This window comes from Rhamphochromis longiceps, linkage group LG2 (genome assembly GCF_057381845.1).
Source record: "Rhamphochromis longiceps isolate RC_006_pf linkage group LG2, R_longiceps_female_GT1.1, whole genome shotgun sequence".
NCBI lineage: Eukaryota > Metazoa > Chordata > Actinopteri > Cichliformes > Cichlidae > Rhamphochromis > Rhamphochromis longiceps.
The window spans coordinates 34,034,086-34,050,070 of record NC_140558.1 but is presented as its reverse complement, the minus strand read 5'-3'; the positions used below and the strand labels follow the sequence as shown (position 1 = coordinate 34,050,070).

At 44.5% G+C, this 15,985-nt stretch overlaps 1 protein-coding gene across 3 annotated transcripts; it reads left to right on the top strand.

The window, feature by feature from the left end:
* The first annotated feature begins 3,709 nt into the window (after positions 1 to 3,709).
* On the top strand, positions 3,710 to 13,107 carry fgf18a (fibroblast growth factor 18a). Of its 3 annotated transcripts, XM_085424537.1 has the most exons (6): positions 3,710 to 4,328; positions 4,472 to 5,334; positions 8,721 to 8,760; positions 8,849 to 9,029; positions 10,743 to 10,849; positions 10,994 to 13,105. In XM_085424537.1, exons 2-6 carry the CDS (start codon positions 5,303 to 5,305, stop codon positions 11,264 to 11,266), a joined length of 633 nt encoding a protein of 210 aa, XP_085280663.1. In that variant the 5' UTR covers positions 3,710 to 4,328; positions 4,472 to 5,302; the 3' UTR covers positions 11,267 to 13,105. The 3 variants fall into 3 exon arrangements, with proteins under 3 accessions (XP_085280663.1, XP_085280682.1, XP_085280673.1); XM_085424556.1 differs by having other exon boundaries at positions 3,710 to 5,334; positions 10,997 to 13,107; XM_085424547.1 differs by having other exon boundaries at positions 3,710 to 5,334; positions 8,852 to 9,029; positions 10,994 to 13,106.
* Positions 13,108 to 15,985: the final 2,878 nt, after the last annotated feature.

The window sequence follows — 15,985 nt, the reverse complement described above, 5'->3', positions numbered from 1 at the left end:
TGTCTGCAGGTATTAATCAAAGCCACAAGTCTTCTTCTCCCTTTGGAGGTCCCACATACACACAGACCTGATCCCTCTTCACATGCTAACATATACAGCCCATATCTTATAGACAAAGTTAATTGGACACAATCCACTGCACTTGACACATCTGAAATTTCCAAGTCTGCACAGTATGTCATCAGAATGATGGATTGCATTTATACTGTTCAAAGTTTTCAAAATGTCTAGCGCTTTGGAATAAACAGCAGGGGGACGATATTGCATGCCTGCCAACTTGTCTTTGCCTATATCTAAACCAAACTATTTGACTCCCTCTCCACACCTCCACACACGTATGCACAACTGCAATAATGAGTCAACAACTGGCCTGCGGCTCAGAACCCTCTGAGCTCTGCATTAGGTTGTACTCCAGTCACCCATAACATTGAATCCTGCATGATGACCTTGGGGTCAGGGCAGAATGCCCTCATATAATGAGAGTGCTGTTTGGGGATTTGTTGGACTGTGATAGAGAAAGGGCGAGCGCACGCAATGCACCCTGGGTCTTTGTCTGGGTGCTGACGGTATTGACGAGCGCTGATCGATGTTAATTGCTTGACAGAATGACCATATTGACCAGGCTCCCTGGAAGAAGCCTGCAGGCCCAGTCAAAGAGAAAGAGAAAAATACGAAGAGAGAGCTGGGCCCAGACCTACAGCAGCTACAGGGCCCCAGACTCACACCAACACAAACACACACGGGTCTCATTCACTTTAATGAGTCATGAGAGGAGCACAAAGGCATAACGTCCATCAATGCCAAGTCTATTCAACACAACAGAGGGTATATGCAAAAAATATCTGGTGTCCTGGTGAGTGCTGCTTTGGTTCTGTTTATGCACATGGGAGCGCAGGCACATGTACATGTATGAATAATGTGTGTGACAAAACTGGGCTGCAAAGTAAGATGGTTTTGGGGCTATTGGGAAATGGGAAGGGTACATCCATGTATCTGAGGATGTTTGTGCATACAAGTTTGTGTGTCTTAGTTAAGGATCAATAAGCAGGAGCTGCAGAGGCAAAGACATGGGCAATCAATATGCTGGCTGCAAACAGAGGGAGGGACAGAGCAAGCAGATAAAAAAAAAAAAAACAGCCAGAGAGATTAAAGACAGATAGGACAGGCAGAAAATGAATGGGCAAAGAAAGGTGACAGAAGGAGAGAAGAGCAAAGAAAAGGTCTGGTTGGCTTCATGTGACGTTTTCTTGAACTTTGTTATTTTAAAGGTTGTCAATGTAGTTTGGGGGTTTTTTTTCAGCAGCATGCAGAGGTAACATACATGGATGTAACTGCTTATTGTGAAGACTGGCCTTATTTTTTTTATATTTTTAAAGTGCCTAACATACAGGAAGTTCCTAACAATATCAACATAGATTTAAGCCTATTGCGTGAAACACAATGTAAATAAAAGTGAAATTAAGACGATGCAAAGTTCTGGGGGACACCAAAGTGCTGATTTTGAGTAATGACTAAAATTGTCCTTTTATGTCAACATTTCTGATGTCAGAAGAGAGGGACAGGTCCAAAGTTTGGGAACATACAGACATACAGAGCTCCATCTCCCTTGGTCCCTGGCGTGAAAGGAAAACATGAAATCGTCCCAGTGAAAAGTATCAAACCTGAAAAACCTGGGGAACATACCCCAGATTTTCCTTCTACTGCCTTTTAGTTGTCTTTTGTTTTTCTCTTTGCACCCAGTTAGTACTGATGACCTAAGATACATTATTGCTCGTTTCCAATAGATCATTTGTGTAGCATAAATTTCATTTCACAATGAGAGCCTTTGGAAAAATCTGTTACTACAAAATACAAATCTCCTTCTACTGTTAAGCCAAAAGGCCTACTACGCTTAGGCTTTTTTTATACTGTAAATGAATAGATCTGAGCTACTCTGCCTGTTTTTTCTTACTTCAAGATGTGCTATAGTTCCTGCTCTGAACCCTTCCATCTGGGCTTAAGAGTACCAGACAGGCCCATACCTCATCACCAAAATGTGGTTCAAATCCCTCTTCACAACATTTACACTCGTGTCCCTTGCAGCATTGTGGTGAGTGGTGAAAAAGAGCCCAGACACAGGTGCAAAGACAGAGAGAGCCAGTAGTAGGAAAGAAGGCCAGAGGCTTGTCTATGGAGCATGACTGGAAAGGCATTCAACCACAGTCAACCCCTACCCAGCCCAGCTCAACTCTGTCCAGTTGCAGAAGTCTCTGCATGTGTGTGTGATTTGAAAGTAGCCTACAATGTTGAAAAGAATAAGCCTGCACTTGGAGCCAAGATAAGTGTCCCTGATGTATAAAGCCAACACCCACCAACCTCTGTTACACACACACAGATACAGACACACACAAGGATAAATTTACTCTGTCTCTCTATTATTTCCCTGTGTGTGTGTGTGTGTGTGTGTGTGTGTGTGTGTGTGTGTGTGTGTGTGTGTGTGTGTGTGTGTGTGTGAAAGGTATGGCAGGAGTGTTGTGTTGGCTTGGCTGACCGTCTGCGGTTGTGCGGCGGTGAGAGGGAGTTTTGGGAGCGCAGAGCGGGCGTTGCTGCCGAAATCCCTGAGAAATGTTCGTTTTGGATCCGTGTCCGTGCTTACATACCGCCCTCCCGACTGTCTCTCATTCTCCGTTTCATTTTTCCTTCTTAAGGTTTAACTTAAAAGTTATGAAATTGAGAGTCAAAATACATCACTTAAAAGTGCGGCGACTCTGAAGGGTGTGTGAACGCGTGCGCGTGTTTGAGCGAGAATAATAGAGAGAGACAGAGAGAGAGATATGGAGCTCTGCCCTCTCCACCTTACAACCTTTATCCAAAATCCGGGGCCACTGAGGCTACGGAGGTGATGTTATCTTTTGGAGAGATGACGGAGGGCAAGAAGTCTGCTTTGGTGATCAGAGATTTGTTCACCTGGCTAAGGCAGGTGTTTGTGTTGTGAGATTTCTTTTAAATGCACTTTTTTATTTTACATTCTCTTTGGCCAAAAATACTTTCACAAGCCCATTTGTTCTGAAAGGGACTTTTTTTTTTTTGAAAAGCGAATTACTCCCGGTACTATGACATCATTCTAATTGTTTCCAATGCATTTTAGATTAGATAGAACTTTATTAATCCCTCGGGTGGGTTCCTCTGGGAAATTCGATTTCCAAAAAAGCACAGCACCGACAGAAGTTACAGAGTTAACAGAAGTTACAGAGTTAACAGAAGTTACAGAGTTAAGCTTGATTTAGCTTGATTCAAGAATTGCCACAAACAAATATTAGCTGTAACTGGACAGACAAAGTACAGAGGAAAAGTGCCCGATTCGATAAAATCATTGAAACAAAACGGTTTGTATTGTAAACAACTGAAATTATCTCACCTCATTACCAGATGTTTTCACATGGAACGGAGCACTTGTTAAAATGGATATTTGTGTAGTGTAAGTTTTGGTCGGCAGGGCAGAGCGACCAACTAATCCCATTTTGATCCAATAAGTAAGTGTGTGTGTGTGTGTGTGTGTGTGTGTGTGTGTGTGTGTGTGTGTGTGTGTGTGTGTGTGTGTGTGTGTGTGTGTGTGTGTGTGTGTGTGTGTGAAGGAGAGCAAGAAAGAGAGAGAGAGGCAGAGAGAGAGAGCGAGAGGGGTGGGAGGGAGGGAGGATTGATCCGCGTCTGTTAAAATCTTGTTCTGGTTTTTCTTGGAGTGAGGTCTGTGCCTGCCGACGCGCCTCTCCTGTGCAGCCCCCCTCAAGAAGAGCTTCTCTTTTTTTTAAGAAAAGAAACCTTGGAATTTTTTGAAAGGGAGAAGAATCTACATAATACCAGTGAAGTGGATAAAAGCGCACGGCTGGATTCTTTTTGCGTTCCCTCCTTCGTTTCCTCCTCTGGTGCCTGAATGAAACAGGGAAACAGAAACAGATATATGGGAAAGAGGAGGTGTGCAGGGTTTGCACTGGGAGTCGATCTGTCAGTGAGATTTTGCGTAAACATGTTTCCTGCTAGCTCGCGTTAACTTTTAGTCCTTCTCAAACTGGTGAACTCGACTCCGTTCCTCTTCCACCGCGGAGTTGTTTTTTCTCGGAACGAAGAGACTTTGGTGTTTTCCCCCCTTCAGAGAAACTGCTTAAACTTTCTGCGTTTGAAAAAAATAAATAAATAAAAAGATCGGATTGCATTTTCCCCCTTCAAACATTTTGGAGGTGATGTCATCGTGCTGTGTTTTGGCAGGTATTGTGTCGAGAGGGCGCAGGGAGGACTACTGCAGCCAGGCGGTAACCAGCGGCTGAGGAAAGCGGGGAAGTCCGGAAAATCAGGTGCAAAGTGCGGCTGTCATTTCCTCGCCGTGTCGCGGGTGGCTGAGTCCGCCACCCAGTCACAGCTGTTCCCATCATCTCCAGCCACCCCTCCCTTCCTCATCTTTCTTTCCCCTTTATTTCCCCCTCCGATTCTCATTCAGCACTCTCCATATACCCCTCTGAGCTGGACCGCTCCGGGACCTTATCACCCACTTTGTCATACGCTGTTGGTCGGTGTCACCTGAGCCACAGACCAGTTGAGTCAGCGTGGGGACGCAGACATGACCGTGCCCGCCTTGCATTACCCTGGGCCCGCAGAGCAACCTTCTCCAGGTCGCAGTTTCGTCCACCAGCACGCCCAGGTACCCCACCTCCAACAGCAACTGACCCTGCTCTACTGGGACTAAACCTGCCTCCTGCTCCCGTCTGCGGCGTGGCAAACAACCCGTCTCATCCCAGCAACCACATAACTCATTTTGGTGTCCGGGAGCCTGCTGTTACGCTTAAACGTTACGCATTGGATTACACAAAAGATTACGCACGCGCCGCATCTGTTCACTCGGCCAAGCATCACTCTGAGGGTCAACAGGGTCGACTGGAATTGGCTATCTTTAAGGCGTGAGCGCGCTTTCACCTGTTCCTCTCCTTGTCGGGTACGCGCAGCGAGCGTTTAAAATTCTAACTCTTTGCTCCTCCGCCCATCCGTTCCTTCCCCGGTCTGGACAGCTGTTAGAGGTTGCCCGGCGGTCACAGTGGCACAGTTCACCCAGCTTCAGACCCCAACTTGCCTGTGCCCGCACATTTACTTACGCCGGGGCAACCGGGGCACAACGCCGCCGATGCCAACAGGAGTGTCCGCTCACTCTTTGACTCTGCACAACGTCCACCGGTTTCAAAACACAGAGGGAGACTCTGAGCCACTCTGTCGGACTGGCTCAAACCGAGCGAGGAGACTGTCTCTGGGACAAGTTCCATAGTGGAGGGGGGAAGCAATGTGGTCCCTTCTTTCCACGCTGACCGTCTTGTAAGTCACTTCTATCACTTTATCATCAAATATTATTGCTTCACTCCTCAGGTTCTATTGTGTTTCAGTTGTTTAAACTAGTTTCTGGGTAGGCGAGAAGACGATGGAGAGAAAGGTTGCAGAATCTAGCGATTACATCATTCCTAATCAGTCCCCATAGAAAACATGCCATAGAGCCCTGTTTTGATTGGCTGACAGTTCAGGGTCACTGGGTCAGAGTCAGGGCCGTGTAACTCATAAAACCTGCCATAAACATCTCCATCACCATCTGCATTTACTTCAGGGATGGCCAGGCTGGCTTAGAAAAGACCATTTCTCATCTCCAAGAAAATGTTTTTTCCTATTGAAAATATTTCAGAAGTCAAATAACACAAGCTTTATCTAGTGTGATAGGAAAATGATAAAGTGCCAAGAGGAAATCTAAGGGAGGAGGATATGGGCTCAAGGGGCTCGAGTTTGCCCATTGGAGGTGTGTCTTGTTAAAAGCCAGGGGTTTATTTTTCTTTCTTTGTGTCGGCGGTGTTCTCCCAGATGGCAGTCATCTCCAGATACTTCTCATTCCTCACACAACCTGGACAGGGTGTGTGCTCCTGCTGCTGCTGGTGTCTTCCTGACTTTCCTTCTCTTTGTGTGTCTCCCTCACCCTCTCTCCACCTACCCATCTAACTGCATACATCTGTCTTGCTTTCTTCCCTATAATGCTTTTTCCATAGATACTTGCTCAGTTAAAAAAAAAAGAAAAAAGAAAAAAGTATGAATTAATAACTGATGAATGATGACGCCCCTGGCAGTGTCTGAAGATGAGCAGACTCACTGTTTAGTCTGCTGGTTTTAGTTTAGGTCTCCCTGAGCCAATCATCTCTCCACTCATCTCTGCCTCACCTATCATTTTTACAACAGCTCCATTTATTCATCTACATACTGTTTAACCAACTTCATCATAATTCTTCAGCCAGTGAGAAAAACCAAGGGCCTTTAGCCACAACAACCTGTTACTGCTCTTCTGCTAAAGCCACAGAACAATGTCTAGGCCCTCTGGTTTTCTCACAAATGTTGCGCTGTAAGCCCTGTTACTGCCAATACCACTCACACACCCACTCGCTGAACCAGTATTCTTAAGGCCTGCCGCAGAACATCTGAAACTCTTTGCACTGTGCTGAAGCCCACTGCTCCAGCGTTGGCCTACCACGTTAACCACTGCTACACACAGCTGAAACCGCTGCTCTGTGCTAAGTCCCACCAGGTCGACCACTCTCACTCCACACCGGTGCCCAGTCCTCGATACTGAGGCCTGCTCGTCTAACCACAGACTCCATATGGTAGATCTGCTGGGACGCACATTTATGATGTCAGATCATTGCTTGCTTTGGCCACTGGCCAAGGTGTACCGGGCTTTCCCTCTCTCCATACCTCCTTCTGTCTTTACTCTCCCCAACTTTTACTCTCTCCTATTCTCATCCCTCCCCCACTCCTGGCTGATCCTGTCTCCCTCTTTCCTCTCTGCTTCTTTTTCTCTCTGTGGCTGGCATAATATGGAGTGTCTGTGGTTTTTGTGGGAGCGGGAGAATCCAGTGCTGAGGCACTTTTCCTACAGTGTCCTCGGCAGCAGTGCAGCCGTGGTGTTTTAACAGCTGAGAGTCCTCACAATGCACAGGCGCTCAGGTTTTTTCGCCTGCGCAGGCAAAATGTGAGGGCCAATGCTCTACTGCATTTCCCAGGATGTCTGCATCTATTAGAACGATTCAGAAGCCAACGCAAGGCAACGCTGAGAAAGAAGGAAAAGAGAAAGAAAACAAAAGGGTTGTGATGACGTTTTGTTTATACATGTGTGTGTGACAGGAGGCAGTAGCGTGTTACCATGGGCATGAACCGAACACCTCTTCTCTTTCCTGTTATTTATCTTTTTCTCTACTTCTCACATCAGTCTACACTGTGGTTAAACGTGTCTCTCAATTTTGAGATGCATAACCTTGTGTTGTGTTGTTTTTTTTTTCCAGCGTGTCTCCTCCACCTCACATCTGCGCATTTGCCTGTTCTTTCTGATTTTATCTCCCACCTCTTTTATTCTCTGTCAGCCTTCTTTGACTTTGTCTCTCTTTCTCTTTTCTCAGTTCACCTTCCTCCCTTCCTCTGTCGTTGTACACTTCTCTCATCTCCTTGCTCTCTTCCTCTCTCAGCAGATTGTATTCCTTTTGCTTTAGCCCAGCTGTCAGCTGCCTGCTTCTCCTGTACACACACATGCACACATCTGCACATCTGTGTGCATGCCCATGACAGTGTGGAGGAGTCGCCTCGCTAACTCTAAACATAAAGGAAGATAGGAGGCAGGCATGGATAGGAATAGGTAGAGTTCGCAGAGAAACCATGAAGTTTGAAGAGAGATAGGGAGGAGAGGAAAAGAGTGGAGCAGAAAGAGAGAAGAGGCACACAGAGAGATAGCATAAGATGAGGTGGGGAAAGACAAAATTCGTGGAATTGCTTTTCAGCCCACACACTGGGTTCTGAACTTCATCAAGTCTTCAGCCACTAATTTAGAACAGTTCAAGAACTGCCAAAGTAGGCTTTGCGCAACACAATCACTCCCTTACTGAGGCTGTAAATAACATTCAATATATCCAAGGTCAAGGTCCAGGCTTCAATTAAGCAATGTGATGAAGTGAGAAAAATTATAATTGTAACTGTAACTAAGTGTTTAAATCTAAACATTATTTAAATGTTTAGCTAGAGAGCGATAACAAATAAGAAATAACACGCAAAAGTATACTTTTACGTGTGCGGTATTTATTATTTCTGCCTGCTGCATCACCACCAGTCAATTCCTTCATAAATTATCTTTCCACGTGTTTCAGTAGCTCTTGCTCTCGTCTATTCATTTCTAAATTTAACCACAGTCCACAGCTCTTAAAAGCCACATCACAGTAGAATGTACACCTGTAGTCCAACTCAGCTGTCTACATATGCAGAGCAGCCAAATATGCCAGCCCGCTCCCTTAGATGTCCGAACCAAAACATGTTCTAGCTGTCTTGGCATGTTTGCCATTTTTTGCTATGCTCCAATCAGGTCATTTGCAGGCCAGATTTTGGTGTAGCAAAAGTCATAGACAGGTCAGAAATTGGGTTCGGGCAGAAGGCTGGTAGCGTTACAATAAACACTGCTCTGGGTGTTGTCTGTCTGCTGATCCTTGGACATCTGCCTGTCTTTATGTCAAGTTGCTGTGCCAGCAGCACACCCAGAACTGTGAGTAATGACCCAATAAGGAAATGAGATGTTGAACAGAAAGAACGGCAGAGAAGAAAGAGATGGAAATGATGGTGTCATGCTTAACTCTTCCAGCATTCAGTGTTGCTTACATTCTTCTAAGCTCATCTGTTTTATATTATTTCAGATGTATCCAGATGTTGCTGGTGATGTGCAATCCATTACAGGTGAGAAACAGCAGGCATGACAAAGAGTGATTGTGCGGCATGAAGTTGTATATTGATCTTTACTCATGGGTGGGTGTGGGTGTTCCAGCAGGTACTTGGTATGGATGGAGTCAACTTCAGTGTGCATGTGGAGAACCAGACACAGGTGCGAGACACTATGAGTCGGCGACACCACAGAGTATACCAGCTCTACAGCCGAACCAGCGGCAAGCACGTCCAGGTGCTGGGACGCAAAATCAGTGCCCGGGGTGAAGATGGAGACAAATATGGTAATACACACACACAAACATGTGGGTACGGTGCAAAGTGGACAAGTTTAAATGTTATGTGTGTATGCACGCTGAGAAAGATGCTTACTCGCACCAAAGTGCACACTCACACTATCTAACAGCTGCAAGTACAAAGACTTAAAGGTTGACCAAGTGCATGCATGAATGGAGACAGAATGCAACTGTGCAGCCACACTCACAAAAGCACACACACATCTCCCCAGGCTTTGGCAGAGGGGCAGTGGAGCTTGTCTTGGGAGTACAAAGACCTCATCGACTGGCTGCTGACTCAATGATTCACTAGAGAGGAAAAGAAAGTTAGAGAGAGAGAGAATGAAAGAGAGAGAGAATGAAAGAGAGAGAGAATGAAAGAGAGAGAGAGAAGTTGGTGTGTGAAATAAAGTGTGAGTTAGATGGAGAAGCCTGCCAGGTAGAGTGACTGGCTGAGTGTTAGAAACTCATCTCCTTCATCGATCCCTCCATTGATTTTGCATCCTCACTGTTATCTCCTCTGGATTTAAAACAGCAGGAACCCCCCCACCCACCCCCCTTCTCCCATCCATCCTCTAACACTGTCCCTGTCCATCCCCCACTTCCTCCTCTGTCTGTAATGATGGCTAACCCATTCTTAACCCCCCTGAATCAATGGGAAGAAGAAAGCCAAGCCATAAAAGTGGAGTTCACATTTCTGCATGTGGCTCAGCAGCACATCCTTTGCATTGATAAGGGTGCCAGGTCACAAACACACCACGTCAAGCTAGGAACTAGACTCCAGATGCAAGAGATAGGGAGGATTTCTTTTTTGGACAAATACTACCTGAAAGACAGCAAATCCACCTAAATCCGACCAACTGTGGCAACAAGGCATTAGACATGGGAACCAAGTGCAGAGAGCGAAGATATAAAGCAAGTGCACGAAAGTCTAAAACATTAAGTGAAAGAACAGAAGGGAGATGAGAAGAGAGTTGGGGGAAGAGAGGCGAAGGGGGCAAGAGGGAGGGAGGTATTGATTTCTCTTGACCCCTTTGTTGACTAAGGTCATGTAGGAACCATTTTAGGGATTTTATTTTTAAATAGGCACAAACGCTCTGTAAAGATGTGTAGTTAGTGAAGCGCTGTTGCCTGGAAGGATGAAGGATAAACACACATGCACCTGCACACACTCAGAGGCAGAAGCGTACATGCACACATCTTAAAACAACAATATCACAGACATTCAGTCTGAGTGTTTTCCCGCTCCTCTCTGCTCATGGTGCTCCATCTAGTCTTGGCTCTTATCTTTTTTACAAGGCCCATTTCTGGTCAGCGGCCTCACATCCATGTGTGTGACCAGGCTTATCTGACAACCATCTGTCCAACCAGAGACATTTACATCTGTCTGTGATTTATCAGTGTGTTTAATAGCAACTATGAATCCTACAACTGTGATTCAGTATGAATGCCTTATCTGCTTTAAAGGGCTGGTTTAGATTTAACAGCAGTCAGTAATCTACGGTGCTCAAGAAAAGGTCTGTCAGTGTCAGTTTGAATGTTGTTCTTGGCTAGGCCGATATGCAAAACTAAACAAGCCCTAAATTTAGGACGCCGTTAACTTTCTGTCTTGTTATTTGTGGGGTGAAAGTCTTTAAATCTTGACTATATACAAGTACATAATGTGTCCACACTACCTATGGCTCTAATGTCTGTATGTCCCTTTGTATGTCCCTTCACAAGCCCAGCTCGTAGTGGAGGCTGATACCTTTGGTAGCCAGGTGAGAATCCGTGGCAAAGAAACCAATTTCTACCTGTGCATGAACCGCCGTGGGAAGCTGGTAGGAAAGGTGAGACTTCTTCTTTTAGACACATGTTAATCCAGAATATCTTCTTACTTCTTTCTGACCAGCCTTTTTTTCTCTCTCTCTCCCTCTGTGTGTGTGTGTGTGTGTATGTGTGTGTGTATACCTGTGGTTTTTCTGCTCTCTCAGAAGGCCAGTAATCGAAGTGCAGACTGTGTCTTTGTGGAAAAGGTCCTAGAAAACCACTACACAGCTCTAATGTCAGCGCGCTACACGGGCTGGTATGTTGGCTTTACTAAAAAAGGGCGTCCTCGCCGTGGTCCGCAGACGCTTCCCAACCAGCAGGATGTACACTTCATGAAACGCTTCCCACCGGGAGAGCAGCCTGACCTCACCACTCCATTTCGCTTCACCACCGTCAGCAAGCGGGGCAAGAGGGTGCGCGCTACTGGGCCCCGCTAGTTGTGGCTAACTCTAGCACCCACTGTCTTGTCATCCAAAGCCTTGACCTGAGCCTGCCAATAGCTAACCCTTTCATTCCTTCTGTCACACATGACTGAACACTTCCCTTTGTTGGGAAAAACATTGACCAGAATATTAATGAATCATTCATGGGGTTTAGCTCTACACCTGATTTGCCACTACAGCCTCTCTAGTTAATAATCATTCCTCTCAGTTTAAGTTCCCCTTACTGGACCAACGAGACCAATAATTGGTCCAATGCTGGAAGCTCTTTGGACCTGGTGTGCTTCCCTTCATTTTCTAGATACACTGACAGTGAACCTGAAGGGCAGCCAGAGTCCCTGGGGTCTACAAAGGCCTTTAGTTCACAACCACAAAAACCACAAGGCCTTTGTGTCTCCTGTTCTGTACCAGCTGGACAATGTCAAGTATGGGATTACAACTGGACCATGCAAAACGGACAAGGGTGAGAAAGACTGACTGAACAAGAGAGTGGGTGCTTAGCCTGCAGATAAAGGGAAAGAACGATGGAGAAGACATGAAAATGGTGGAATGGACAAAAGGGATATAGTGATCTGCTCAGATCAAATGGACCAGTAATGGACTGTTGACATGTGTCGCACTTATTTGTCTCACTGCTAAATTAGTGCCATCCTGTGAGGCTATTGGATGAATGGCAGGGTGAATGAGGGAATGTTCGAATGAGTGGCTTACTGAATAATTGCATGTTTGCAAGAAGTCAATGAGAAAATGTATGTTAGAGTGTGTGTGTCAGAGTGAGCGAGTGCAACAACCATGAGTGAAGCTGGATCACGGGGGACTCTGGAAAGGGACCATGTAGTCCCTGCATGAACCTGTGACAACTCACCGCAGGGACTGAAGCTTTAGGAACTGGAATGTATAAGAATAAAAATACACACACAAAAAAAACAAACAAGCTGCACCAAAAACAGCCAGCAAAATCACAGCAAAACCAAACTAACAACCTGACCAAAGACAACTGGAAGACAACCTTCTTCATGAATCCTCCCCCCCAACAGGACATGACATCCTCAGCCTTTAGGCACAGAGGATGATGAGTGCCGGGGCCGAGCCCGCCGGGGAGGGTGCCTTTTCTTTTAGCATCGCTATGGAAACGACCCAGGGGATGATGCTCCTGTGCGATACCGTGGATACAGAGTGCTGCTACCAGGACATTCAGTGGAACAAACCAAAGTCTCATGCATAAACACAGGAGAAAAAAATATTAAAGGGAACAATTTATTGAAAGTTCTATATATATATTATATATATAAAAGAAGACAGAAACCCTAAATAAGCAATCTTACTATGATGGTTACTATAATTATTATGATAAAATTATTTCATTTATTTATTTCAGCTCTGTGTGCAGCAGTCTTTCTCGACTCAGTAAACCTTACAGAAACATTTTCTTTGTCTCCCGTCCTCATTCAACTTCTTCTTCACCTGCCCCGTTCTGTTTAAAGGGCCACTTTCACAGACACACCTCATCTGACCTTCTAGTGATTAATACGTTGTTCGAAAACCTATCACTTGGCAGCCTTTTTGTTTTAATTTAAAAATTAAATATCTAAGTAATTTATTTGGCCAAATATTAAAAGTTTTGTAAGTTCTAGCTACTGTAATACAATGGGTCGATAGCTTTCTGTGTTTTATATCATTTAGAACTTGTTTTTTCAGGTTCAGGCTCACCTCTACGTAGATTTGGTCTGCATTAAGGGTCCTCACATACAGATATTCTGAACAAGCAGACAAAAGATAAGCTAAATACAACACACTGAGAAAGATAAATTATAATAGAACTTATGCAGCATCATGTAGGATTGCAAAATTGTGACTTCTGAGTGGTAGCTGCTGGAATAAAGCTGTTTTTTGTTGTTCTACGCTTTGGCATTAGAAGCCTTTCTACAAGAGGAAGAGAAACTCACTATGCAAACTGGTTAAGTAACACCAGTACCTAGCTAACCGCTGTAACAGTCTAGGCCATATCTACAGATATCTGGGTTCAACTGTGGGTCACCAATCAGCCTCTGAGACAATTTAACAATTTGAGTAAGAGCTCTGTTCTTTACAGATGAATATTCTCACACACACACACACACACACACACACACACACACAATAACAGATTCATCACTGTTGGGTGATGAAATCTCAAGACATCACCTTTGATTGAAAAGCTTTCGAAGGCATTAGGTTTGAGTTCCATAAGCTATGATCAGGTCAATCCTTATGCTTGTTTTTTATGTAAGATGCCCTGCTTTTTGCAACCCTCAAGGGATTTGTGTGTCCTACCAGAATCAAACCAGCTATCTTTAATTTATTAGGCAAATGTGTAAACCACTAGTAAACGCAGGTTTAATCTCTTTTTTATGTTTGTGGGAGAATTCGTGATCTAATGCTGTAAATCTGAGACAAGCAGGGTTTGCAGTATTTAACTTAATATTTTAAGCATGCAGGAGATAAATATCACAGTAACAGTATCGAGTATTTTGATATAAACTTATAACTTACAACAACCAATTTTGCCCATTTGTATGAGGCTTACTTTTTGCATTTATAACAAGATACTGGCTGCAAATTAAAATTTGTTGATAGCACATTATTTTATTCATTTTTTTTGTTAAACTGTTAAAAAGTTTTGAAACGGTTTCTGAGCAAATACCACAGGAATGCTGAGTAATGGCAAAAACCTGCCTCTTTTTCACCAGCCAGGTTTGGGAGGTACTGTGAAGTTGAAATGGAAGTTGAAATACAGCAACAAAAATACATCGTCCAAACTAGAAGTTCTTTTACCAGCAGATGTCTAACAGAGTCAAGGTGCAGGGGACCTCGGCAGAACAGGTTCTCAAGTTTTCATAGTCAGTATGGGCTGAATTAGTCACTGTAGCTCAGACATTAAAATGCATGGAAAATACATCTCTAAGATTTACCAGCCTAACACAGGAACCATTTGAAAATACTTAAAAAAATACTGAGCATTAGTTGCTGTGCAAAAACCAGCAGTCACTTCCCCGCTGTAAAGCTTTGCAGTCAATTTCCATCATGGAGGATCAGACAACAAGCAGTAGTGAGATACAGTTTAATAGTTGCTTCTTTGCTCATCTTATCCCCCATCCCTCCCCTTCCTTCCCTATCCTAGCAGGAGGTCAGTGAAAAGATGTCACTGCCAAATGACCCAATCATGTCTGCAGACACAAACAGCTGACTCAGGGGGGGGGGGGGGGGGGGGGAGGGTTGTACCAGAGGATTCCTGTTGCAAAGCAGCAGGAATCGGGAGGGGGGGGGTTGTACAAGGAGGAGACAGTGAGGTGGGAGGGATAGGATAAAGACAAGTGAGTAGGGGGTGGTGGCGGTGGGGCGAGCTGTTCATTTTTGGAACGTTGCTCCAGTTCCACTCGGGAATGATGGAAATATTCCGCATAGCCAAACCCGGAGTGGAAGGTGTATGGTAATCATGTCGAGGAAGGAATGCCAAATATGTGCGTGAGAACGGAGCTGTGACCTGAGAGCTGCAGGAATTATGGGCCAAAATCCCACAGACCCAGAGGAAGCACACACACCCATATCCAACACATACACACATCATATATTAATGGTGCTCCACCAAGCACAAATCCATCCCACATAACTTATTCCCAGAATTTGAAACATTCTACTATACTGAACTAAACCCAGAAATGAAGAAAACCAACCCCCTCAGCAGGCCACCTCCCCTCCTTCTCTTCCTCCTAGAGAAAACACACTGCACAATAACAAATGTATTATAGATCTCAAATACACTACCCAGAGCTTTGCTAGAAGTCCTCCACTGTAAGCTTTTTAAAGTATACATCCCTCCTTCACAGTTAGTGTTTACAACAGTGGGCATGTGATCTGCTGTAACAGGTTGTTTAGACTCCAAACCTTGCTACCCAACAGTCACAGAGGCACAGACTCATAAACAGATCGGCCTGTAGGAGAAAGCTGAGTTTATACCCCCACCTGGTGGCTGCATTCAATACTTGAACAGTAGCAACAGGGAATACAACCTCACTAGCATGCATTCCTTTCTTTTAAAAAAAAAATCTATATCTTTCTCTCTCATAGTTGACTATTGAGGCCAAGATGCAAACTGGCTTCCGTTAAATTCAAACTCTCAGCCACTGGCACTCATTTTCTGAACGTCTTCATTAATCGGAGACTGAAATTGATGATCACTAGCAGGGAGAATTGATAATTTCCCCATGGATTTTATGTTAAACATTTTTGTACTCAAATTTTGTGCAGTACCTAATGTACATGTTCCGAACGAGGTGTGCGCTTATAATGCGTGCCATCCTTTTTAATTTTTTAAAATAATAGGAAAAAAACCCCAAAAAACACCATTTCTATTTAGAAAACGCAATAGGGTAAAAGATAAGTACCTATCAAAGGGCTATGTTCCATGTTGACAGACGGCATTTACATGCAGCATTCTTTCAGATTTGCGTGTACTCCAAACAATGTGTCTGCAAGCAATCTGATAGAATACATTAAGTGTCATTGTGTGTAAGGGTATTTTCGGTCCAACGGTTTTCTTGTAGGTAACAACAGCTACTTCCTTCCCATCTAGCCTGCTTACAATATACTTCAGATAAAGGCCTAATGAACTTTCAGTCAGATGGAGAGGCAGTGCAACACACACATACACCACACGTACCATCCACACAGACGAGA